Source organism: Salminus brasiliensis, chromosome 19 (genome assembly GCF_030463535.1).
Source record: "Salminus brasiliensis chromosome 19, fSalBra1.hap2, whole genome shotgun sequence".
NCBI classification, from domain to species: domain Eukaryota; kingdom Metazoa; phylum Chordata; class Actinopteri; order Characiformes; family Bryconidae; genus Salminus; species Salminus brasiliensis.
In genome coordinates, this window is record NC_132896.1 from 22,176,518 (window position 1) to 22,202,677 (window position 26,160).

The 26,160-nt window shown below is 37.1% G+C and overlaps 1 protein-coding gene across 1 annotated transcript; it reads right to left on the bottom strand.

Moving 5' to 3' along the window:
• Window positions 1-8,527: 8,527 nt before the first annotated feature.
• On the bottom strand, window positions 8,528-24,614 carry timm8a (translocase of inner mitochondrial membrane 8 homolog A (yeast)). The gene is made up of 2 exons (XM_072663291.1): window positions 24,400-24,614; window positions 8,528-8,943 (listed from the first exon to the last, which is right to left on the bottom strand). The coding sequence occupies exons 1-2, from the start codon at window positions 24,508-24,510 to the stop codon at window positions 8,782-8,784; spliced, it is 273 nt and encodes a 90-aa protein (XP_072519392.1). The 5' UTR covers window positions 24,511-24,614; the 3' UTR covers window positions 8,528-8,781.
• Window positions 24,615-26,160: the final 1,546 nt, after the last annotated feature.

Genomic DNA, 26,160 nt, shown 5'->3' on the forward strand with positions numbered 1-26,160 from the left:
ATGGCATTTTGGAGGCTGAAAAACAATGGATGTGTCATTTACAAAAGAATGACTGCAGTCACTAACTGACAAAGATTATTTTGACATGCTGTGTGCTTCACAACATCTGTGATGAGCTTGGAGATCCTGACATTCCAGCCATGCATGAGGACAAGGAGCCACTACAGGTATTACCTGAGCATGGACAGGCAGAAGGTGCAGATGTACATGCTGTGCTAATGGACTGTTCCAATAGGCAGGAAGAGTGAATGTCTTTTAAACTACTTATTTTCAAAGATACCCATTCAACCTCCTCCTACCTGGTTGAAAATCTTGGACTCCATCATCTCCAAATTCTACTAGACAAACACAACAGTCTAGAATCAAATTAACTACATTATAGAAACATAGAACTCAGGAAGGCCTCGAAGTGCCTAATTAAACATTAAAATACAAGTAAAATACAAATTGCAAAGTTACCATTTATTAGCACAACACTCAAACTGCAGCTTGCACAAGAGCACAAACATCATACTGCACCCACTAAATACTCACATATGGCACAACCCTGACGTCCCTACTATTAACAAAATACTACAACTACACAAATGGAAAGAAAAAGGTATTACACACTTAAATACTACAGAACAATAACTTGACAACAGTTTCACATCTAATACAGAGATATGGCACAGAGAGCCACCAGTTTCTGGAATCTTATCTATATTAAACTGAAAAAATTAAAGATAAAACAGTACTTACTCCATCAATCTTAGAATTCCTTAAAATCCTTTTCTCAGACCAAATCTTTTAAAAAATGCTTTGGTTCTTATCTTAAATTACACCAAACAGTCTTTACACCAATAAAACAATGGGAAGAAGATCTTGCAACTACTCTCATTGCTGTTTTCTGGACAAACGCTAATCTTAGTAGGACAGCCTTTATGCATCTTAGGAACATTGCCAAACTAAGAAATTCCCTTCTTTATTGAGATTACAGCTAGATTACTGTAATGCAGGTTGTTTCAACAGGAACCTTAATAAACTTCAACTAGTTCAAAATGCTGCAGCCAAGGTCCTTAATAAAACTAGAAAATTTGATTTGATTTGATTAGTTCCATTATATCAGCACTTCACTGGCTCCCAGTTAAATTCCGTATCGTTCCTGAGTACCTGCAAAATCTTACTACATATTATAAACCATCAAGAATACTTAGATGTCAGGGTGCTGGCTTCTTAGTACTTCCCAAAATAAAAAAAACAGACCTAGACACAGTCTCAATCTTTCAATCTATGCTGAAAATACATCGGTTTAGTTGAGCTTTTGGTAATTAATGTTTCCCCTTAGATAAAGGTTGTAGGTCCAGGGGTTCGCAGACACCGAGCATTGTAGTATACTGAGATGCTGGAGCTGTCTTCTCGCTGCTTGCACGCGATCACTCAAATTTGTGTATGGTGGAGCAGATGGACGCTAGTGTTTCAGGGTGCTCCAGTGTCTGTGTTACCCTCTGGCTCTCTCCTTTTAACTAGGCTGTTATAGTCAGACCTGGCGGAGTCAGAACTAACTCTGTCTCTTTACCTTCTCCGAGTAATTGGTCACCAAGCCCGACCTGCTGGAAGACTGCCCGCTGAGGTCCCCTCTACCTGCATCAGACCAGCTGCCACCTACCAGTCTGACCAGCAGGCGCCCCCCACCACCACCACCTATGCCAGACCAGGATTTATAGAGAGAATGTTGAGCAGTATCAGAGTGTATCTGACTATAACAGCCTAATTAAAAGGAGAGAAACAGAAGGTAATACAGACACGGGAGCACCCTGAAACACTAGCATCCATCTGCTCCACCGCACACAAACCTGAGTGATTTCGTGCAAGTAATAAAAGTGTGTACTAGCTTTTCTGCATCCTGTAGAGATAAGGATTTTTTTAGTTTGGCAATGTTCCTAAGATGTAGAAAGGCTGTCCTACTAATACTGTTGCTGAAATGATAGATCTGAAGCAAGATTGTTACCTGGACCAGGATATATATATAGCTATGTGTGGAAATTAACATCATGTCTGCTTATAACTGAGCCCAGTAGTAACATGTATAATGTAAATAATAGTGGTCCTAAAATAGAGCCTTGCGAAACACCATATCTTACTTTTGTGTAATTTGAAGATAAATCTTTTACCTTACCTATGTTTTGAACCACAGTAGGGCTGTTTCTGTGATTCCAATCATGTTCTCTGATCTTTCTAGTAGAATAATGTGATCTATTGTATCAAAGACTGCACTGAGGTCAAGTAGGGCTAATAAAAGATATGTTGCCTTAATCGAAGGCAAGAAATCATCACTAGGGCTGTCTCTGTGTTATGATGGGGTCTGAATCCAGATTGGAATTTTTCATACATGTCATTCTTACTCAGGTATAAGCAGAGTTGTTGGGCCACAGCTTTTTATATTAAATATCTTGGAAATAATAATATCTTGGATATATATTAGTTTGTTTATACTATATGTGATGTATCCATCACATATAACATCCAAAACACCAGTAGATGGGTTTTCTAATGTAACCCTAAACAATAACATGTTTTATTATAAACCAGTTGAATATCTGACAAAAAGTAATTTTGTTAAGAAAAATGTAATCTCTAATTAAAGTGAATTCTTTTGGAATAAACATCAGACAAACATTAAATTCCTTTTAGAAAAGCACCAAGGACCAGTGCATGGAATAACTAATGTAACTATGATGAGTTTTCTTTGTCTTAATGTTTTTGAAGCAAACCAGTAACCCACGTCAAACAATTTATAAAAAATGTAACATGACAGTAGTCAAAATGTTTACTTTGTTCATGTAATAAATACTTCCTTTGAGAAGCTTTTAAGACTTGTTTTCCTGTTGCTGTTCCTCCATAACAACCACCATTCTCCCCCACAAGACCCAGAAGAGTGTTTTGTCTCATCAATTTGGTTAAATATGGCTGCATTTAATTCAAGGAACTATTCGTCTGCTTCGTCTGCACAGGATCAGTGTGACTGCACGAGGGTCTGGCTTCCACATGAAGGTCAGTAGGAATCTGAGGGCAGCATTCCCACTAAACATTAGATGTCTTCTATACATGCAGATCTATATCTCTATATCTCAGATCTATATCTCTATGTCTATATTATCACCGATCGTGGCTGTGTGCTGGCACTGTTGGCAGACTAAGACTCTACGCCAGTGCGGCTTCCCGATCATGGCTATGTACTGTTCTTGTCAGTGGACTGAAATATGGCCCGATTTATTTGTTTTGGAGATGATACTGTGCCCAACTTAAATAATCTCATTTATCATTTATGATATGTTTAATATTGTCATGCCGGGTCAGGCGTGGCAGTGAAAACACTTTGCAGGGATGGACGATGCAAGGCTTTATTAACAAACAGCACAAAGAAACAAGAAACAACCAAACAGAAGGTAACTAGTCTCTTTTTCTCACTCTAAACAATTTACAGGACTCTAACCAGTCTGGCTTCAAAGCAGCACACTCTACTGAAACTGCTCTCATTGCAGTTACAGAGAAGCTCCATGCAGCTAAAGCTGCCAAACTGTCATCGGTTCTAATCCTCCTCGACCTCTCCGCAGCTTTTGACTTCGTCCTCTCCACTGGCGTTCCTCAAGGCTCGGTTCTTGGTCCTCTTCTTTTTTCACTCTACCCTAGCTCTCTTGGTAAAGTGATATCCTCTCATGGATTCTCTTCCCACTGTTACGCCGATGACACTCAAATCATCCTTTCTTTCCCACCATCTGACACATAGGTTTCTCAGCATGCCTTGCTGACGTCTCTTAACCCCAGCAAGACAGAGCTGCTGTACATCCCGGGAACTGATGGACTTAAAAACGATCTTGTCATCTCCTACAGAAGCTCGAAGCCTTGGTGTAGTCATGGATGATCAGTTATTGTTCTCAAGCCATGTTGTAAACGTAACTCGGTCATGCAGATTTCTCCTGTACAACATCCGGAGAATTCGGCCCTTCCTCTCTAGAGAGGCCACCCAGGTGCCCGTTCAGTCTCTCGTCACTTCAAGACTTGACTACTGCAACTCTCTTCTGGTTGGTCTCCCTCTGCGCACCATCAGGCCCCTGCAACTCATCCAAAATGCAGCAGCACGGGTCATCTTCAACGTTCCTAAATTCAGCCATGTCACTCCACTGCTGCATTCTCTTCACTTCACCCTTCACTTTTATTGATTATTTTTATTTTATTTTAGTATTTATTTTGTTCATATTGATGGCAAACTTCAATATGAAGGGGAAGAGGAAAAAGAGCAAGAAACCTTTGAAGAGGACAAACGTTTATAGAGCAATACAAGGTAAGCCCATATTTCATGTTGGTCCCCTGCCAAACTGTAAATAATAACTTGATTGGACAAAACAACGTTCAACGTCCTGTTGACATTAAAAATACAATGGCAACTGTCTACCATGGCTATCTTTAACATTTGCTGAGATGGTTTTGTTTTAATCCAGTATTGTTAGCGGATGCATAGACAACCTATTTTTGCTTACACATATGTATGACTGCCGATTGCCTTCATATTTCTAATAATTTGGTTTTTTTATACTTGTGCAGATAAAGTCATGAAATTTGACGAGCCAGCCACAGAGGGCTTCATAAAGCAGTCAATAAGGACTGAGAATCTTTTTAGTGTTTTCAGTGTTCAGTATAGTTGGTGAATGGAATTTACCTCAAAAACACACTCAATTTAGCACGTAACCCCAAGCAAGGTGGGCTGTGTATTTTTTTGTTTTGTTTTGTTTTGTTTTGTATTTTAACCCAACTTTCTAAAATCAACATGGGGGTAATTAGTTATCTATTGCTTTTCCTGGTTGTTGGCATGTTGACATGTTTTGCCAGTGATTAATAAAAATGAAGATGGAAAGAAATGAGTGGGGATTGAATTACTGAATTGTGATTTATTAGTAAAGCATGTTGTGTATAACTGTAACCAGTATAACTGTACTTCCAGAAGTTACAAGATCACTGTTTACTGTTCCAGTTCATTTTCCAGTAACTTTGTTTGCCTCAGCAGCAGATTTGAACTGCAAATGCTTTACACCTTTGTATGTGTTTCCATCTACTGCTGAGACAATCAAATGAAGCTGTAGGAAAATTAACAAACAGTTTTCCACCTTCTGAAATGGCACTACAGGTATGCACAGAGCCTAGAAGCAGTATACCCCTAAAAACAATGTCTAAAATTAGTCTAAATTTTACATAGAAAAGAAGTCCACAACAACCTCATTTGAACTAAAATTAACCCTTATCCAAAGGTCCTAGGACCGTCAATACTGAAACGCAGAAGACGTCAGAATAAAGACGTCATCTGGCGTCACAGTCTGCATCTTAAGGGGACCCAATTGGATGTACAAAAAAAGATCTTTTAACTTGTCTTTGCGCAGTCGGCATATGGAGAGAAATGACTCCAGGTACAAGAATTATCTAAGATCTAAAATCTTCCATGATGCGCTTTAGCTTTTTGCTGTGCTCTCTTTGACAAGAAAAGAGAAACGTAAATATTATATGGTCTTTTAATTTCCCAAATGTGTGCAGACCAGTTTCATTTGCTGTTTTCCCCATATGAAAACTTAATCAGACATAATCCATGCCACAGAAATAACACAGACAAAATAAATGGCAGAAAAATTAAACCATTTGTACAAAAAAACTGCAAATGAAAAACTTTCACCACACACATTTATTGAATTAAAATATCTGCACCCTGCGTAACACCCAAGTATAGTATTACACAAAACAATTAAACACATCAAAATTACTGTCTGCAGAACTGCCACTCACTCATAGTTTTTTTTCTTTATTACACTATTCTAATCTCTACAGACATGAAAATAACAGGAGATCAGCAGTTCTTATAAAGTTTCTTTCTGTCAGTATGTTCCTGAGACAATGATTACACATTTATGATGATGTTAACCAACAGCATCACAGTTTAGCTTAGAGGCAGTTATACCAACAAAAGCAGTCTTTTTTTTAATACCTTCGATTTCAGAAAAAAAAACAATGAATGAGCATGTGTCCCACAAAATGCTCTTTTGCGCATTTAGTGTAGTTCTGATTTAAAATTTTGAGGACTGTACTTTGTGGGATGTATGGGATTTATAATGCTTGTTTGTCGTCTATGGACCTTTGACCGGTGAAAATTTGATATGTGGACCTGTGAGATACATATTCCTGGGTTAGATAATCAGTTGATCCAGTAAATCAAGGAATATCTGAAACGGTGCCGTTTTTTTAGTTGTAGTAGCAGAAATGTTTTTCTTTATTAAAAAATATGGTGTTTGTCCATATTTGGTGGCATCTAGCATAAATGTAAATGTTTCAAGAGCTATATAACATTTGAAAAAAATATGTCAAGTGGCTGATTTAAAATCTCTAAACAATATTACTATTACTAAACAATTAGTCTAGTTAGCCTTGTTACTTAGCTATATTATTTGATTACTTTCTATTTGGATAAAATAGATAAAATACACAGTGTTCCAAATAATATAAAAATAATAAATTATTAAGATATTCCAAATTATTATGCACAACAGAGTTTAGAGTCAAAACATTTTATAGGTTGTAAATAACTGAAAATTGTCATTTGTTGAATTTACAGCATTAAGAGGTCACATGTACTGAAATCAAAAGCTATTTCAATCATGACAGTGACATCTTAACAGTTCAAGTTACATTAACATAGGACTCCTTCTTTGATATTACCTTCATAATTCTTGCATCCATTGAACTTGTGAGTCTTTGCAGCATGTCAGAATAGCCTCCCAGAGCTGCTGTTTTGATGTGAACTGCCTCCCACCCTCATAGATCTTTTGCTTGCGGATACTCCAAAGGTTCTCATAGGGTTGAGGTCAGGGGAGGATGGTGGCCAGACCATGGGTTTCTCTCCTTTAATGCCCATATCAGCCAATGACAAAGAGGTATTTACTATACACTTTCCCGAGGTTATTTTCACATAAATAAATAAATAAAGCTCTCTCCATTATTCCAGCCCAAAACATGACTCCACCTCCTTACTGATGTGGCAGCCTTGTTGCAATGGCCATACATGATGGCCATTCACCAACCATCCACTACGCCATCCATCTGAAACATCCAGAGTTGCACACTATTCCTAAGTAAACAAGACTGTTTAAAGTTTGGTCTTCATGTATGTCTGGGAACACTGCAACTGTTTCTGCTTGTGAGCACTGGTTAGGGGTGGCTGAATAGTAGGTTTATGCACAACTGCAAGCCTCTAAAGAGCACCTTGATTTGCAGGACTCCAGAGGCACCAGCAGCTTTAAATACTTGTTTAGTGCTTTGTAATTGCATTTTAGCCACTGCTCTCTTAACCTGATGAATTTGCGAGGCAGAAATCTTCCTCATTATGCACAAACCTGTTGTTGCTCTAAAAGCGTATGATGATCATGCTTATGTTTTTGTGAAATATCTAACATTTGCATTCCTTGTCCAATGTACTAGTTGATGCTTTTCAGCAGCAAATTTTTTGTCTTTCCCATATGTTGCCTGCTTAATAATAATTAAGTAGTTAATAATAAGTAAGTAGTTTTTTCTTTAATTGGGCTCACCTGGCAATTGTCACAGGTATCTGAGATTGCTTTCAGTGATTCCAAGAGCCTAAGTTAAAGTTAATAAATACTTAATTCATAGGGGTAAGATATAATAAAAATGTCTTTGTGGTTTGTAGAGTTGTGTGCAGTTAGCCCTGCAAAGGGCTTTGTGCATTTTACAGAATCCACACGGCTCCCATTATTTCCAGAGCCCTTACCAGACAGTTCAATGGCTCCAACAATCCAATACAGAACAGTCACATATTTTTATTTTTTAAGAGTAACCCACAAAAATACCTAGATTTATTCCTTCTGCTAGAGCAAGTCAATGACAGAATGTGCATGCAACATAATCTTTGTATGCAAACTTTGAAGGGGTCTATAGGGATAATAGCATCTCTATTTATGACCGTGTATGAGAGAACTGTGTAATGCTGCATAACACAGTCATATTTGTACTTAAGGTGCCAGTTCTGTATCCCTCAGCTATAAATGCATGAGCAAAAGGTGCCCATCCACCTGACAGTTTATACACATGCATAAGTTTAAAATGTTTCAAATCTTGATTTAAAGTGGCATCTGTAATGGCATGGGATATATTAGGCAGCAAGTAGCAAGAACAGTCAGTTCTCGAAGGTAAGAACAAATAGGCAAGCCTGAAGATCTGAGCCACTTTGACATGGCTAAACAAGTGGGTCTTTTGGAGTTTTTCTGGCATGCAGTGGTCAGTTCTTAACAAAAGTGATCCAAGAAAGGACAACTGGTGGACTGGTGACAGGATCACCACTGGGCAACTAGCTCACTGATGGGATCCATGGAGCTGCCACCTCAGAACTTTTAAAGGATTTAAAGGATCTGCTGCTAATGTCTTGGTGACGGATACCACAGGATGCCTTCAGAGATTTTGTGATGGATAAAGCAAATTTCTAACAACAAAGAAGACAAGTGAATATGAACTTTATTGCGTATGCACATTCTATAGCACACTGTACTAATTCAGATGCAATATAAAGTAAACAGAAAGCAAAAAGCATTCATTATGGTTCCAGATCATTGAAATAAGCGTTAAACACAAAGATGTTTCTCTATTTTTTATGTCCACATCATTCTGATTCAGAACTTTTGTGTCATGGCAATGAGGCACTTGATGCTTGATGACAAAGAACAGATGATTTGCTTCCTTTTTGGTTTCCTGTTAGTCAGTTATGGTCTCTGAGAAGGAGCCTCTTGTCCTCTGAGTTTGTTCAAGTCTGTTGAGGATGAACTGGCTTGTGTCAATAAAACGTTCAACACAGTTAATAAAACAGACTTCTGTCCTTGACTCAAGCTTTGGACCAGGTTTATCCATGCACTTCTCCTAGACAGAAAAACAGGACCACAGGGATTAGAAATCTACTGAATGTAACTAGTAGTAAGGAAAAAACAAGTTGATGGAAAACAATACATTAAGTTACACTTAACACTTAATTGTACCACATCATTAAATGCATTCATTATTTGAATGGCTGTCACAAAGGTTTTTGAAATATTCCATAAAGCTTTATGCATGTAAATTACTTAATGAAGTCAAGACAATAACACAAAATACATTTATTAGTGTTCGTTTTTAATATAAGCAGCATAAAGTCAAGGATAATTTAGAATACATTTATTAACCATTCATTAAATTTTTTAGGTTTGTGAATGTAGTCAAAATGTAAAATGGCAGGAATAAATGAAATCATAGTCCATTGCTTATTGTAATCATGTTTTTCAGTTACTAAAGAGGGAGTACATTTAGAAATCATTTGTCATAGCTCACAAGCTTGCCGTTTATTCTGTCCTCTCGTCACCAACAATTAAAAAAACTAAATAGGTTAGTGATTACTAGTAATCATAACTAACATACTCGTGTGATAACTGTATTCTTTTATCAATCTTATTCCTGTACCTTTTTTGTAAAGAAACCTTGAATATGAAAAGGACATACACATTAAACAAATTAAATGTAGTTTATTAATATATACTAACCATTTGTGCATTGCATGTATTGCAAGTAAAAATGTTTTATGAATAGCATAGTTTTATTCAGGCCTGGAAGGGTCAGCATGCTGTAATTATGCCCTCATTTCACTGCTCATCTCAATCTGGCTTTTTTTTCGTTCCTTGTGTGTCAGTACATTCTTTAAAATTATAATTACAGTATAATAATTTAAATGATTTTCCATTATTCATTAAACGAATTTAAAGAGTCTGAATGTCAAGGAATTCTGGTTTTCTTGGGGCCAATTTAGAGTTTACACTTATACTTACTAATCCCCACATTATTCATAGTTTTTACTATTTAAAATACATGCTAAACACATGATTGTGTAGACATGTGTCACCTAAAAACAATAAATATAGAACAAGAAAAACTATACTATATATAAAATTATACAACACTGGCCTTTTGGTTCAGCAGTTATATACACGTATATTTTCTCTATGTAAATAAACCGAAAAAAGAATTTGGAAGCTTTTTGTTCTAAAATTTGTTTTAAAATTAAGGGTTCACCTTTGGTTACATTTCTCTAAGCAAGTTGAACACGGACAAGGCACTTTTTGTAGCCATCAAAATGCTTCTGGAGTTGGATATTTTCAGCACAGTCCACACATTAAGATATGACTTTTGGGAAGGCAATTCCAAAGCTCTAATGTTAGCCTACTTTACAAATTTCACAACCATAGCTGACGTGTGTTTGGGATTACTGTATTATTGAAAATGATGGGCTGACCCTATTCTGAATAATTTTTTGGTGGTCCTCCTTCTTTATTCTTCCTTCCAACATACTGAACTGTTACATTTTCCCTTAATGCCTCACCTTAACTCCTCCAAATATACCCTTGGTTATTGTGGACAAACAATTTAATCTTTGTTTCATCTACCATAAAATGTTCCTTTTTCCCCAAATTATTTTTTCTTTTGCTTGAAGGAGTCGACTTCAGAGCAGCCTCTTAGTTAATGGCAATGTAAAACGTGCATTCCAGCAGCTTGTGCCTTGGTGGTTCTTGGTTGGTTCCTGACCATCAAAACCAATTTTCTCTCGGCTGAGGTAAAAGTTTGAGGTTTCCTCCAGATCTTTACAAAGCAGCTACACCTACCAAATATCTTGAATATACATAAAACTGTTTGAATGGATGATCTTGAAATCATCTCTGATCACCATTCTCTTACTGTGTAAGACTTTCTGTGTGTAATGAGCGTTGTCAAACAACACATTTTTGTAAGTGGACCCCAAGACACTACCAGCTGTAAACAAGGCACTGGAACCATGACCTTTTGGAACTTTTAGCATGCCTAAATTAATAATCCAAGTGGGTGTAGCTTTATTTTTTACCTTCTCTGTTGAGCTCAGAAAAAAACAAAAAAAAATGAATCAAACTTACATACATTACTTACATTTAATTCTACCATGTTGAACAAATATACATATATGGACAAAACTGTTGGTACCTTTCTGTCCACAAATACCAGTACCGGAAAGAAAAAAGTGGCATCGGTGCATCCCTATTGAACAGTCCCCCACCCCTGGTTCTACAGGTGCACAAATCACTTTTGCACATTTCACTGAGATGTGGTACAAAAGTTAGAGCACATGAAACATGTCATTTTTGATCAGTGTGTAATGTATGAGTGTGTTTTGCATCATATTCACTACAGCAACTGTAGTGTATGAGTGCAAACTCTGAGTGTATGAGTTGTGCACCTGCAACCAAGATTTCTTTTTTTTTGGGGGGGGGGGGGGGGGGGGGGATACACGCTAAACACATGATTGTGTAGACATGTGTCACCTAAAAACAATAAAAATAGAACAAGAAAAACTATACTATATATAAAATTATACAACACTGGCTTTTTGGTTCAGCAGTTATATACACGTATATTTTCTCTATGTAAATAAACCGAAAAAAGAATTTGGAAGCTTTTTGTTCTAAAATTTGTTTTAAAATTAAGGGTTAACCTTTGGTTACATTTCTCTAAGCAAGTTGAACATTGACAAGGCACTTTTTGTAGCCATCAAAATGCTTCTGGAGTTCTGGATTGGATATTTTCAGCACAGTCCACACATTAAGGTATGAACTTTGGGAAGGCAATTCCAAAACTCTAATGTTAGCCTACTTTACAAATTCCACAACCATAGCTGACGTGTGTTTGGGATTACTGTATTATTGAAAATGATGGGCTGACTCTATTCTGAATAATTTTTGGTGGTCCTCCTTCTTTATTCTTCCTTCCAACATACTGAACAGTTACATTTGCCCTTAATGCCTCACCTTAACTCCTCCAAATATACCCTTGGTTATTGTGGACAAACAATTTAATTTACCATAAAATGTTCCTTTTTCCCCAAAATATTTTTTCTTTTGCTTGAAGGAGTCGACTTCAGAGTAGCCTCTTAGTTAATGGCAATGTAAAACGTGCATTCCAGCAGCTTGTGCCTTGGTGGTTCTTGGTTGGTTCCTGACCATCCAAACCAATTTTCTCTTGGCTGAGGTAAAAGTTTGAGGTTTCCTCCAGATCTTTACAAAGCAGCTACACCTACCAAATATCTTGAATATACATAAAACTGTTTGAATGGATGATCTTGAAATCATCTCTGATCACCATTCTCTTACTGTGTAAGACTTTCTGTGTGTATATTGTGTGTAATGAGCGTTGTCAAACAACACATTTTTGTAAGTGGACCCCAAGACACTACCAGCTGTAAACAAGGCACTGGAACCATGACCTTTTGGAACTTTTAGCATGCATAAATTAATAATCCAAGTGGGTGTAGCTTTATTTTTTACCTTCTCTGTTGAGCTCAGAAAAAAACAAAAAAAATTCAATCTTGTGCAGGAAAAACATTTTTGATGTACAGTAACATATTTGTGGAGAAATGACTAAAACCTTTATATTGCCATTACAATGATGTCCATAATGTGTGTGCATACATACACCAAGCTAGTTCACATTAAATTCTGAAAATGTGAGTTTGAGACTAACTACTGGGGTATGACCACATTGAATTCAAAGCTGAAGCTAATGAACAGCATTCTGACATACAGTATTTAAACAGTATATTGATATATAATCATTTTCAGTTGGCCATTTTTTTCTTTTCATAATGTAATGGGTAACTACTTAAAGAAGCCCATGGCTTTGAGGAGTCAGTATTTATACATAATTTTCTAAAAATTACTGTGATTAAGCCCTAGCCCTAACAGCTAATTAAAAAAAGTTAAAGTTAAGAGAGTTCATTTCTTCAAGGTGCACAAAGTCAGATAAAATAAACGCGACATATACTTGGTTTGTTGAAGGGCACCACCTCATGGCCAACTGGTTGCTATTAGAGAGTGCCTAAATAGACACATCATTCAATTTTCATGATGATTGGACTATATTACCCCACCAAATGCCTCATACAAACTAACTGGCCAATGGCAGTCATGTTTTTTAATTGTCCTTCCTGGACTACCCAAAAAGGGAACTCCTAGATACAGCAGGCGAAATTTCATTTTAATCAGACAATCGGGTGCTGAGAGCAGAGAGGGTGAAGGACCTTGCTCAAGAGTCCAACAGTGGCAGCTTACCAAGCCGGGTGTAGAACCCACAACCCTGTCATCAATAACCCGGAGCTCTAACTCCTGAGCCACCACTGCCCACCATCAGGCCGATTTGAGACATTGTACTTGCCTAAGTAGTGGGTGAAAAACTACAGGACATTTGGTGTCTGGATGAAGATGAAAATATTCATCTGCAGCAGTCTGAAGTGACTAAGGGTAATATTAAAAAAAGTGATTAAACTGGCCCAGACAATGTCCAATGCCATCCTATGCTCTGGCCCCATCCAAATGAGGCACAGCGCTGAGGCGTACAGCAGACTCATAGGTCTAAATGGCTGGATATCCAAGAGGTGTTCAGAAAATAAAGTGGGCATTATAGACAATTGGTTGAAGTTTGAGAGCATGCCTGGTCTTACAGGTAAGGGATAGTGTCCAACCCACACGGGAGGGTGCTGCTTCACTTTCATGCAGCATAGCCCATAGTCTTTAGTTAGCCGGCAAAGAAGTGTTATAAGCTGTTGACAATCTAGAGCCGGGACCAGGCCACAGACAGTCAGGCTAAACTAACCGCCTGCAAGTTCCCTTGAAGTGTCACCTAGGTGACACTGCATTTAGACTGTGTCTGTCTAGATATAATCAAACAGCTTTAATCAGCGTTAAATCACCACGCTTAAATTGTAACAGCACCATGTCGGTTCTAAAGTTTGGCCTACTCAATATAAGATCACAAAAATCAAAAGCAGTGAGAGATTAAAAGTAAAATTAGAGTTTTGTCTCACTGAAACTTGGATATGACCTGATCAATATTTAGCACAATATGAAGGCAGAGAAGGTGGCAAATGTGTAATTAATCAGAAACACTGACACAGTCACTTCTTTTGAGAGTTTTTCCATGAACATATCCAATCCAGTCACAAAAAAGGCTGAGGATTTTGTGAATTAGCAGTGATAAATTAATAATTGTAGGAGATTTTAACTTTCATTTTGAAAAGACAGAAAAGCCATTACCGGCATTTACATTAATCTTAGATTCTGGTGGCATTAAAATGTAACTGGGCCTATACATTACTGTAATCATACCCTGGATTTAGTTTTGACCTCAGTGTTAGCACTGATAACCTAAATATTCTATAAAACATCATAACCACTTCATATAAACCACCATTTTCATTTAAAGCCACCCAACTCCGGAATAACCTTCTAGATAATGTCGGCTCAGTCTTAATCTTCAAATCTAGGCTGAAAACACATTTGTTTAGTTTAGATGTTGGTAATATTTCCCTTTAGATAAGGGCTGCAGATTCAGAGGTACATGGACACAGGGAATTGTGGTGAGATGTTGGAGCTGCCATCCCCGCAGCTTGAACACAATTACTCAGGTTTATGGACAGTGGAACGGACAGATGCCAGCATTTTAAAGTGCTCCCTAGGGTGTTACCTTATGGCTCTGCCTTTTAGTTAAGCTGTTCTTGTCAGATCCTCTGTGACCATGTTAAAGTTTACATAGACTCTAACTATTTACTATTATTATTACTGCCACCATTAACCACCATCATTACTTTCATAATTTGTACTAACTCTACTTTGATTTTATTAGTCACATTATTTTCTGATTACATCAGCATAAATTCTCCCAATGGACATCATAATATCATTACATATATGTGTGTAAATTTCTATGTTGATATGGCCTAAGTATCCTGTATCCAAGGTATCTGCCTATCTTTGAAAATCAAGACCTGTGACATATATAGAGGGTTAGTGGGCGCTCTTTAGTTAATTGATTGCTTATCTGGCTCAAACATAGCACTCAACATCATACGGTCATTACATAAAAGTGTTTCAATTTCTGGGTTGATGTGACTTGTCCATTTAGGTTTGAATACACCAGGCCTTTGAATATATGCAAAAGAGGTAACTGGACACTACAACACTGCAGAGCCTACCAGTGGCTGATCTAGCTCAAACTTGGCAGTTTTCCTCAGAATGTCATATTTATCTAACCACAAAAGCTTCAGATATGCAACTCAGAAAATAAATTCCTGTACCTATTTGATCAATATGTTGATAATACAAATCGCCAAAAAGTTTACAATTACTTCTTTAAGCTCCAAGGTGTGCAACAACATTAAATCTGTTGCAATCAGACATTGCCAGACAAAATTTCAGAGACTAGCTAGATTTCAGAACCATTACAAATAAACAAAGCATTATTTAACACCCTTGAATATTAAACTGTGTCTGGACCACTGTATTGGATAAAACATATCCAATTTTATGTCAACTGGTCAAAATCTGAACCTGGTATACTTGATTTTCATTAATAATGGCCCCAGTGGCCAACCTGTTAAAAACGTTACACATAACTATAAAGGCATTACATGAACATACCATTCAAGTTTTATCCTGATTGGGCAATGATAATCTTGTCAAATCTGCATCTCCATCAAGTATCAAGCTTTGGTTTGTCATGGCCCAAGGAATCAGGTAAAAAACAAATAAAAATGTGAACATTTTTGCTTACGTGTTTGCATGCGCTATAGGTTGATCTGGCTGATTTCACATCCTCAAAAAGCTTCAAAATGTAGAAGAAAGCCTTCCCTGGAAAGTAGACAGTTACTCCAACAACAACATGATAAACTTGTTTTAGTACCCTTGATATCATAAGACACAATGAATGAGCGGGTATTCCAATACTTTTGTTCATATAGGGTTATATTTATATTGACTGTGGTTTGTATGTATTGTTTGAATACAAAGTGCTGCATTGCATTGAATACAAAGTGTTGTATTTGACTCAAGAATCAGTTTTTCATATTTCAAGTGTTACTCATAAATCAAATAAATGGGGAATAATTATTGATGTAACGTGAAATTATAACCCAGGGTACCTACATGTCAATCAACATATCTGGACAATTCTTCGGGTAATAACTCGTACGTTTACAAGACGGATTCATATACAACACATGATTCTGAGATAGTGTGCCAAATGTGGTGTACCTAGTCCTCACCACACATTCTCACACACATACACACAAAAGCATATATGCACACATATACACAAACAAGAGAAAGCAGAGACATTACATCACTGTCAGTTATGCTTAAACCAAAATACATGAATTTTTGAGCTTGTAGTATATAACATTTGTCGCATGTAGAGTTGTGTCTCAAGCAAATGCCCACCATTATGTCCCTGTTGGAGATATCCATTAGTCCTTCAAAATGTATCACTGCATGTCAGCACAGGTCATTTCCACTGGATTTCTAGGAAATCCAATGAAGTACCTTCAAGTAGATCAAAAGAGCTCATAATATGTCAAATGCACAAATCCCAATATGGCAGACATCCTGTTGGGCAAAGCTAAGACAACCCAATGGGTGATCTAACAGTCATAGTGAGTACAATGTTCCTGTCAAAATTTGTGTACTCTGAACGAAGACTGCGCCAACCAAATTAATAAACTGATTTTAAACCTTTAGGGAGAGCTACTGAGTCCACTAGCTATTGAGAGGCAATGAGTCAGCATTTACTGACCTGCAACATCATATCAAACATGTACTATATCCAGTAGACTAGTTTTATGAGTTTGCAATCATCGTACATCCCTCAAAACACTGCCACTGCCAACACCTTACCATTGTCTGCATTTGATGGCTCCATGGAGCCACATCCAAGCCTATGGTCTATGTAACTTTAGATTTTTCACTGGCTTGAGGCTTGTGCAAAATTTCATACATTTTCACACGACATTTAAATGAAATACGGATTAAAATAAATAAATAATAACAATAAACACCAAAAAAACCAATAGGGCTTTGCACTTCCTGTGCAGGCTTTGACTGTGCCTCCGGTGTTCGGACCCTAATAATAATAATAATAATAATAATAATAATAATAACAGCAAGAGTTCCCTCTGAGACAGAGGGATGAAGGGCCCTCGCACAGCAGTACAAAGTGGACCTGGGCCAATCCACAAAACTGAATGTAACTGTTGACTGCACATCACCCAAAAACTTACAAAAAGCATACCTTAACATGCAGTAAACATGATTTTTTGTAATTGGCATTATACCCATGCTTCATAACATGTATGTAATCAGAACTAGACCATTAGTAGCCACGCATAATTTTGTGAACATTGGACAAAGATTGTGGCAATCACAGTGACACTTATTTAAAAAAAATTAGGGGTTCACTGGCCACACCCAAGGTAAGTGGCCAAAGAATTGTGAACCTTTATCAAACATTAATGTGTGTGTCAAATTGGATAAGATTTCAAAGTGTCAAAGTTGCATTTAAAATGTATGCCAACAGATTTTCTAGAATGCATGCATGTCCAAGATTTTTTGTTAAAAGTTTTCTAGCATTCCAGAAGTGTCAAATATACTTTGAAAACATATGTGGCGCTATAGAGCCGATGAGACAATACTGAATTGAGTCAGAAAAAACAACTGAGCTTTGTCTGGTATGAGGAGATCAATGAAAATAATGAATTTTGTGTGTTCAACAACCTCCTGAAGCATTCCTAAGGTAGACAACATCCAGCTATGAGGTTTTGCCCCAGGTACACCATTGTTCCTCCTGTGTCAGAGGGACCCCTCGTAAAAATCGTTTATTGTAGCCTACTGAATATTGGTTTTGAAAAATATCAATGCTCTCTAATACTTCAGTTTGATCTTACAAAATATTAATCAATTTAAATTACAAATAATTTAAAATATATTTTTTGAGTTTCACAAGCTATAAGCCTTTAAGTTTATGTCACTGTACATTTAATAAATAAATAAATTTACAGTTTACCTTTTTGAATTGCGAATCATACTTTTGACAATCAGCAGCCCTGTGCAAAACCTTGGGCAGTGATTAAGTGAAGATCCAAGTTATAAATTATGTGCTGCAAATGGAGTGTCAAAATACATTTTGTCAGCATGTAAGGTGTTTGTTACAAGCTACACATGGAAGCATAAAGGTATAAGGTATAATCAGGTATCAGGTCTAGCAGGTGCATTTGATAAGAAGCACTTAGAGGTTAATGACATGCCTACTGTTAGTGGCAACAGGGCAATTGATTTGCGCATGAGGGGCAGTAATGAAGAATGAGTACAGGGTTTGAATATTGATAAACAGGCTGATGCGCAAGATTGCAAGCTGCAGATGTAGGCAATAAACTACAGGTTCCACATTGCACGGCAGGACCTACTCTGAGGCCTGGATATTGTTATACTCAGACAAACAGACAGTTGTTGTTTTTTTAAGGGAACTAACAGTTCCCTTTAACAATTCAGTGGCTGGATGCTGAGGGCAGCAAGCTAAAAGATCTAGTCAGTGGTTGTAGCTAAGAAGTGCTGAAGTTAGGTAAAGAACAGCAGAGCCAATATATGCTGCTTTGTGTGTATTCTGTTGGAATTGTGGTATTTAGGCTGTGAGTAAAATCCTTTGAAATCCTATCAAGTGAGCTTGGAGAGGAGTGGGTCTGGGATGCCAAACTTTACTGTTGAGCCTTCCAGAAATGTCATGGGCTTACTTCAGCAAAACACTAACAAAGGGAGGCGCCTAAGTGATGACACCTGTAAAGAACTTGTGATGTAGTAGGTGATTAGTGTATGGGTAAAGGGGAAGGTTTAATGTAGCTTTAATGTTAGGTGTAGGATCTTCTAATTTTTGTGCATTAGTTTACTTAATGTTAAACAATGCTGATCGGCCACAGCAACCTTAATTGTTAGATGTAGGATCTTGTCATTTTCATGCAAGTAAATTTCACAAGAGATGAAAGTGTTTCCGATCGGATCATAAAAGGCCACAGCAACATAGAACGGGAGGTGCCTACCCGGAAGAGCTCATGATGTAGTGTGCGAGTAGAGTATAGGGAAAGGGACTGGGCTGGGCCCCATCTGAAACCCCAGGTGTTAGGGGCAGGAGCAAGTGTTACTCTTTCTGTTGTATGTTACTTTATGTAAGCAATGTACAAGACATGAGTCAGACAATGGCACAGAACAGAAACAGAGCAGTATCACTGGAAATCACAGGGCCAATGTTGACAACAGTTAAAGCAGTGAAGCACGACTACTGCAATATGGACACAATAAAGACGATACTCTGGCAGAAAAGACAGCTTACTGCCATTTACACTGCTGTTTCTTTCGTATTTTTGTAATAAGTGCATCATCACAACCGCCATCACTGTTGCCATGTTTATCGTCAGAAACCTTTGACTCTGAACAGCCCTCTAGTGGATGTATTGCTTAATATCCACAGCAATGCCATACCAAAGACACATAGATGTATGGGGGCAGTGACCGTTACATTTTCATTTTCATAGGTAAAAGGAGTATAAATAAGCCTTAAACTTTCAGGGAATGTGCACAAATTGAGATTAAATGAACATAGAGTACCAAAAGAAGGCTCTGTCAGTATCCATATTTGAATTTAACATTGATTGTATTTATACTGCTTCTTTGGAATACATGCTTGTAGTGGAGCTTCAGTTATATTTAGATGCTTACTGTAATGGTTTAACTGGGGTTATGAATATCAGTTATACACTTTAAAATATGCCCTCTTTCAGCACTGTCAGTGATCCATTCTAGGTATTTGTGCTGTATAAATTGCATTAATTTGCCTAGGTCTAGTGCCTAGAGACCTGGGCTTCAGCCCAAGAAGAAATCTGCTCTATAAATTCTTAACCAAATGTTTGTGAAATCAAACCCAGAATGAAATCAGATCTTGTTGTGAGGGGCTTTGCTATTGTTTTACTGAAAAGTTACTACTATGTTGCGCAGCATTAAAACATTACAGTTTTCTGTATTTGGGCAATGCACTAAGCAAAATATTGTACCTGTCACTGTTTTTTTTTCATTTTCAGGCAATAGAGGTACAGTGCGATACATGTAATACCTAGGTATGCACAAATCCAACTTTTTCTGTTCCAATTTAATAGATACATTTTGCATGCCAGCCGATACCAATACCTCATTATTAAATAATTATTAAACCAATACCACCATGTCGGAGAGATTTAAAGCACCATCATTTATTTTATTAGTTTGTTATATTTTGCTAATTAAATTAACACAGATTTAAATTAACTGCTTTTTATTTGTTACTAAAACAAATAATTGTGCTGGACCTATGCATACTGTTGTCTGGTCTCTGGACTTTTATTCTGAAATTGTAAAATCAAAGAGGAGCTAGCAGCTCTCGGTTCTCTTTATATGAAAGACCAGCTATGGCAGTGAAATCATTACCCTTTCCCCTCACTCTCCGCTGTCCTCTAACCGCAAGTCTCCAACCGAACAGTTTAGCTTTTGTCTCTGTCAGTCTTCGAAAAACGCCAGAAACAGTAATTCTGTGGCTTTTAAAAACAGTGACCGGGGATTTAAATCTGACATAAACTAATATTTGGTAAAAAAAACATAATCTGTAGATTTTGGATACTTTTGGGACGCCCAATTTTAGCTGGGATTTTAGCCATTTTCCCAAGCTGGATTACGTGCTGACAGTTGATGACAGGTCGTGGGAACTATGCTGGTTAGATATCGGGGCCAATATCCAATCCTAGTATTATACTGGTGCATCCCTAGTAATACCTACATTACAATCACAAATTTAGCCAAGTTTCAGTGTACACTACAGAGTTACAGGTATCTGAGCACCCCTGGTGAATATTAAATATTTTCCGAAATGCTACACAGAAACTTTCTGAAATTAAATATAAATTAAATTACTGTTGGAACCAGCACTTGTTGCACTGTTTGAACGCAGTTGTTGTGAATGTGATCATGTAACAATGTAAATTAAACATATGAAACTCGGTCAAAGTCCTTATATGCAATTCTGCTCATTCGGCGGCCATCTTAACAACACCACCAGGCAGTTATTTCCAGTCACACCAGACCAGGCTTCCATTTCAGAATGGGGCAAGACAAGAATACTGGAAACTGAAGGTCAGATTACCATTTTTAAAACAACACCTCATTAATAGTTTGTAGCATTTGGCTCAAGAACCTGACTTTTTGGCTTGTTCGGACCACAGTCCTTGAACAGATCTCCACATCAGGTGGGTTTTCCCACTAGCATCACAACATCCTCGACTGCCTTCTGCTTGCGGCATAACTAGCAAGCTGATTGGCTGTTTTTGCTGAAGGACAGGGCTTTTCTAATCTAACTAGTAGCGTGTCTCCCCATTTGGAGCTAATGAAAAATGCCCAAGGTTGAGGCATGCCACTGTTGCAACCTATGCATACACATTTTTTTATTTTGTTCAAGTAAGACTTCGCAATACACGGAAATTATCACAATACATGCAATCACAGACTAAAAAAAAAAACAAAACAGTAGCAACAGATTCTTAAAAACTACTATTCAGATACTCTCCTGTACTGTACAGATTGATTTTTATTTAACATCTGCTGCACTTCATCTAATTAAACCAATCTAATTGCACTGTTTGTAATGAAACCTGCAGCTTAGAAAAGCATATTATCACAATAACAAAAGTTATCACAATACGATAAAATATTATTTTGCCCAGCTCTATTTACAGGCCTCCAGTCAGAATTAGTCAAACAATTTTGTGATTTTGCCACAGGCTTAGCAGTGTGCAGTGATAAAGTTATAATTGTAGAAGATTTTGACATTAATTCTGTATGGACCAATAATCCATTAGATGCGTTTACTATTACCCAAAAACGTAACTGGGCCTGTGAACAAATTTGGATCTTTAAACAAACGGTATTATAATTAGAGCGAAAAATGCAGTTGACCAAGCTGGAGGTATTCCACACTGCCTGGAAGTCCACTAAAGCCCGCTCAGCATATCTGGCCTCGCTGACTGGGAATAACAAAAAACAATCAGAGAATACTTTTAGTACGATTTTCTATAATAAAGCAGAAAATATTAGACAACAAATCAAACCCTGTGTATCTGATATTGAGCAAAAAAAAAAAGAATCACAGAAAAAAATGTTTTTACTTTAAAATGGCAGTTTGTTTGAAGTTAGTAATTGTAAATCTGCAATTTTTTCATGTGGCCAGTGGTAATAAATTTAGTTATTCAGCCCTATTGCCTTCTTTTAGTGTAATTAAAGACAAACACAGTACGGAGGATGCATTTGCCTTTTTAATTAGACTAATCAAAGAGTAGTTTTACAGATGTCAGTGTCTGTCCTCTGACATTTATTTATTTAAAGATAAATTAACTCTGTACTCATCTATCTCGCACAGCTCTTAGAATTAGTCCAGGCATCACTTTAGTTGGATGGCCTACTGTAGATGCTAATTTGACAATCAACTAAATATGCAATAAATAAGCTTTAAATGCAAAGACGCGTTTTTTCATTGCTTCATTGCTTGTTTATTGAGTTTTCTCTTTCTCACAGCCGTCACAACAAAGTCACCTGTGTTGAAATGCCTACTACAAATGCGAGTACTTTAAAGGGGAGAGTACTTTATAGTTGTCCATAAGTGTCTTTGTAAGCCACAGAGCCCACATCGCAGGATCCACTAGAAACCTATGAAAGCTTTTCTTCGAGTCGTACCTTAAAGAATTAGCACACAAAGGCACACAACATTGTAGACACATCTTCTTCTCTTGATGTTGATATGTTAATAATTTCTCCTTTATCCCTCATGATCGCTATTGCTATCCACAAATTCTCTCAGTTCTGCTTACAACTACTGCACCCGGAAACAGTAATGCATATCAACCACAAACCGAAATATAAGAGACACCATCTTGTGATTTAATAAGATAAAGTGATTGACAGGCATGTAGCTAAATCAAGTCCAGATTAGATGAGGACATCTACAACAACATAGCTCTACCTTTACTTTTGAAGTTGAGATTCTCTACAAAGATTCTCTCTTGGGTAATGCTTAAGGCCTGTTACAAACTCACAGATGCTTCCACCATTATTATTAGTATTAGAGTTACATTTATAAAATAGAGTGATTGCTAGCAGGATTACATTACACCTTAAAAGGAATCACTACTATTACCATGTTTGTCTCTAATTAAGTAAACAAGTGTGTTTTTGTGAGATACCACTGTTGTTGATGTTTGTTGTGACTTTTTCTTTCTTTTTTTAATAACCCGCATGCTGGGGCAAGATGTTTGTTTCAAACGGTTATTTAATATGGTGAATGGACCAATATAAGTCAACCAAAATACTTGGAATAAAATCATTTCATGTTTTGCAACCTTTACCATTAACATTTAAAGATCTTTCTTGTTTTGTAGATAAGGTTTTGATCCAGCAGTAACGGTACATATAATTTAGTTGACTGGGGATTTGCTACATGAGAACACAAGATTTTTCCTGTTTATGTCACAGCACTGCTGTTCCTGCCCCTACCATTTCGACACAAAATGAACCGAAAACTTTTAGTTTGGATGTCCTTGACTGTAATGCTGGTGAAGGATCAACCCTTTGGATCGTTCGTTACCATGGAAAAGAAGGACGCATTTCTCGGCCACATACGAAGGAGCCTTTCAAATGGGACAGGCTGCGTCCAGAAACCCCAAAAGTTACTGCTTTTTCCCACAGATCCTCCTCCTTTCCTCCATGACCCGGAAACTTATTTTGTGGCGCCATCTTACATTAGAATATCCTACCCAGGAAGTCTTTTGGAGTGACATCACTGCCTGCACACCCAGAGACCATGGGGAAATGAAGAAGGCAACACACACCATAAATGTATATATTAACTAGGTTCCTTATCTAATACAATGACCAATAAAGTATATAAATAGACTTTAGATAAACTAACACGCTCCCCTGCTTACTTACCACATGGCTTATATATAGGAACTGAGCTTAAATATTCTATATGCAGTTAACACAACTGCAAGTACTGTATGTATAGCAAAACTTTATTAATGGCCCTATTTCTAACACGTTATTATATATTTTATGTATTGTGTATATTATTACATTTAGATTATACTGTTCACTATATCTGCAATGAGCAGGGGGTGTAATTCACAATTAACGCAGTTAAATGGACAGAATTGTCGTATATGTGCTGCTTTATGCAACAGCTGTGATTGGCTGGACAGTAATACTGTTCAATTACTGCTCCTTCTCTTGATTCCTCCTGCTCCTCTCCGCTTCTCGATTCCTCTACCTTCTTCCGGGGTAGTGCTTAATGTAACAGAACCACGAACCTTGGCTGGGACCTTGGTCCGGACTTTGAAGCGAGAAAACGCCCTATGTTAACATCCAATCTTAGGTTACTTACCCAACATACGTCTGTCATTTGGTGAACCAGCTGCTGAAACCTCTGCTTCTGAGACTCAACCTCGATGAATTGCTGCAGATGAGGGTCCGTCGTCACTCCCTGAGTATCCATTAGACCGACTTTATAGCAGGTTTATAATGTACTGTGATAATGTGATAAGTCAGCGTTATCAGGCTGACCTTCATATGGAAGCTTAGCTAGAGATAGTCTTCTTTCTCGTAGATTTTTGAAGGGGGTTGACAAACGAATCTCGCATTACCGCCACATACTGGTCTGGAGTTTGCAGCACCGATTAGTTAGAGATGAAGCAAGAAGCAACACATTTTAGCTATGTAAAACCACAATAAAATCTCTATAAGACTTTTGGTAAAACACAATGTCTGTACATGTCTATACATATAAACTCATTTTATGTCCATTGAAAATCCACACACATGTGAAATCTGTGAAATTAATACAATATACATATAATAACTGGCTGATCTATATATATATATATATATATATATATATATATATATATATATATATATATATAGTTAATTGTGTGTGTATATATATATATATACATATATATAGTTAACCAATCAAATATTACATATATTTTAAACACAAAATCAAATGCACAACAACTTCAGTGTGAAATACAATATAGCAGTAATTGTTTTCTCTGTGGCTTTCATAGATATTTCATGTACTTTCATAAATATACCATTATTAAGAAACAAACCATTTTCATTCAAAGGGGCACTAGAAACATAATACTTTTTTGTGGTATAGAATAATACAATTACTACAGGCGTGTAGGTGTGTAACAGTACACAAAAGTCACAATTTGGCACACACACTTCACAGTTTAGTATGATTTCAGTATAGCAGAGGAAAAAAAGGTTTCTTGCTTTAATTTTTATTTTCATTTCAGACATCAGTCAGCTTGAGTCTAGCTTAGCATGGCATGTTGCTATCAGCTTACAGCCCAAAGAAGGGGTTCACAAATGTTTTCATGCAAAGACATACCTTCATCCTGTTCTTTTACTCAATAATAAATTATTGTAAAACTATAATAACCTTATTTGTTCTGTATTCAGCTCTTATCTTCAGTATGAACGCATTGAGGAGGGCAACTAAGGACAAACCCCCTAACTCTCTTATAACTGATTTTGTTGTTCTTTTTAATAATGTATTACCTATTTATATATATATATATTATCATTAATAAGGATATGTGGTCTTTAATATGTTATTTCTTTAGCTGTCTCACAGTGACTGTTCAGGCCTTGGAGACACTTGAATGTGTTTGGCAGTACTGAGATGAAGTGGTCTCAAGATGAGAGAGCATTATCTACAGGGAAAACAAGCTAATTGAGGGATGTGCTAGTAACCAAGCCTGTCCTACACAGCGTAAAGCAGTACACAGGCATTTTCCAACAAATCAGGTCTTCTCATTCGCCTTTTCACAGACTTTAAGACACTTAAATATTATTTGATGTACGGAAACTGATTGTTAATAAAGAAGGATGCAGTGTCATGAGATAAGAAATTGTTGTGTTTGTCCTTGAACAATTGAAGCCACCAGAGTAGCCTTCTATGACCATCTGAGTTAAACAACAAGATGTTAATTAGACAATGCTGACATAGTCATATTGATTGGTGTTTTTCTTAGGGATGCACCGATACCACTTTTTCCTTTCCAATACCGAGACCAGCTTTTCAAGTATCTGCAGAAACCGAGTACCGATATCGATACCAACTCTAACTTAA

Excerpts from the sequence above, each read along its gene's own strand:
- timm8a (XM_072663291.1), bottom strand. The coding sequence starts at position 24,510 with ATGGATACTCAGGGAGTGACGACGGACCCTCATCTGCAGCAATTCATC. Across the intron at positions 8,944-24,399 it reads AAATGACAGACGTATGTTGG|GAGAAGTGCATGGATAAACC; the intron begins GTAAGTAACCTA and ends TTTTCTGTCTAG.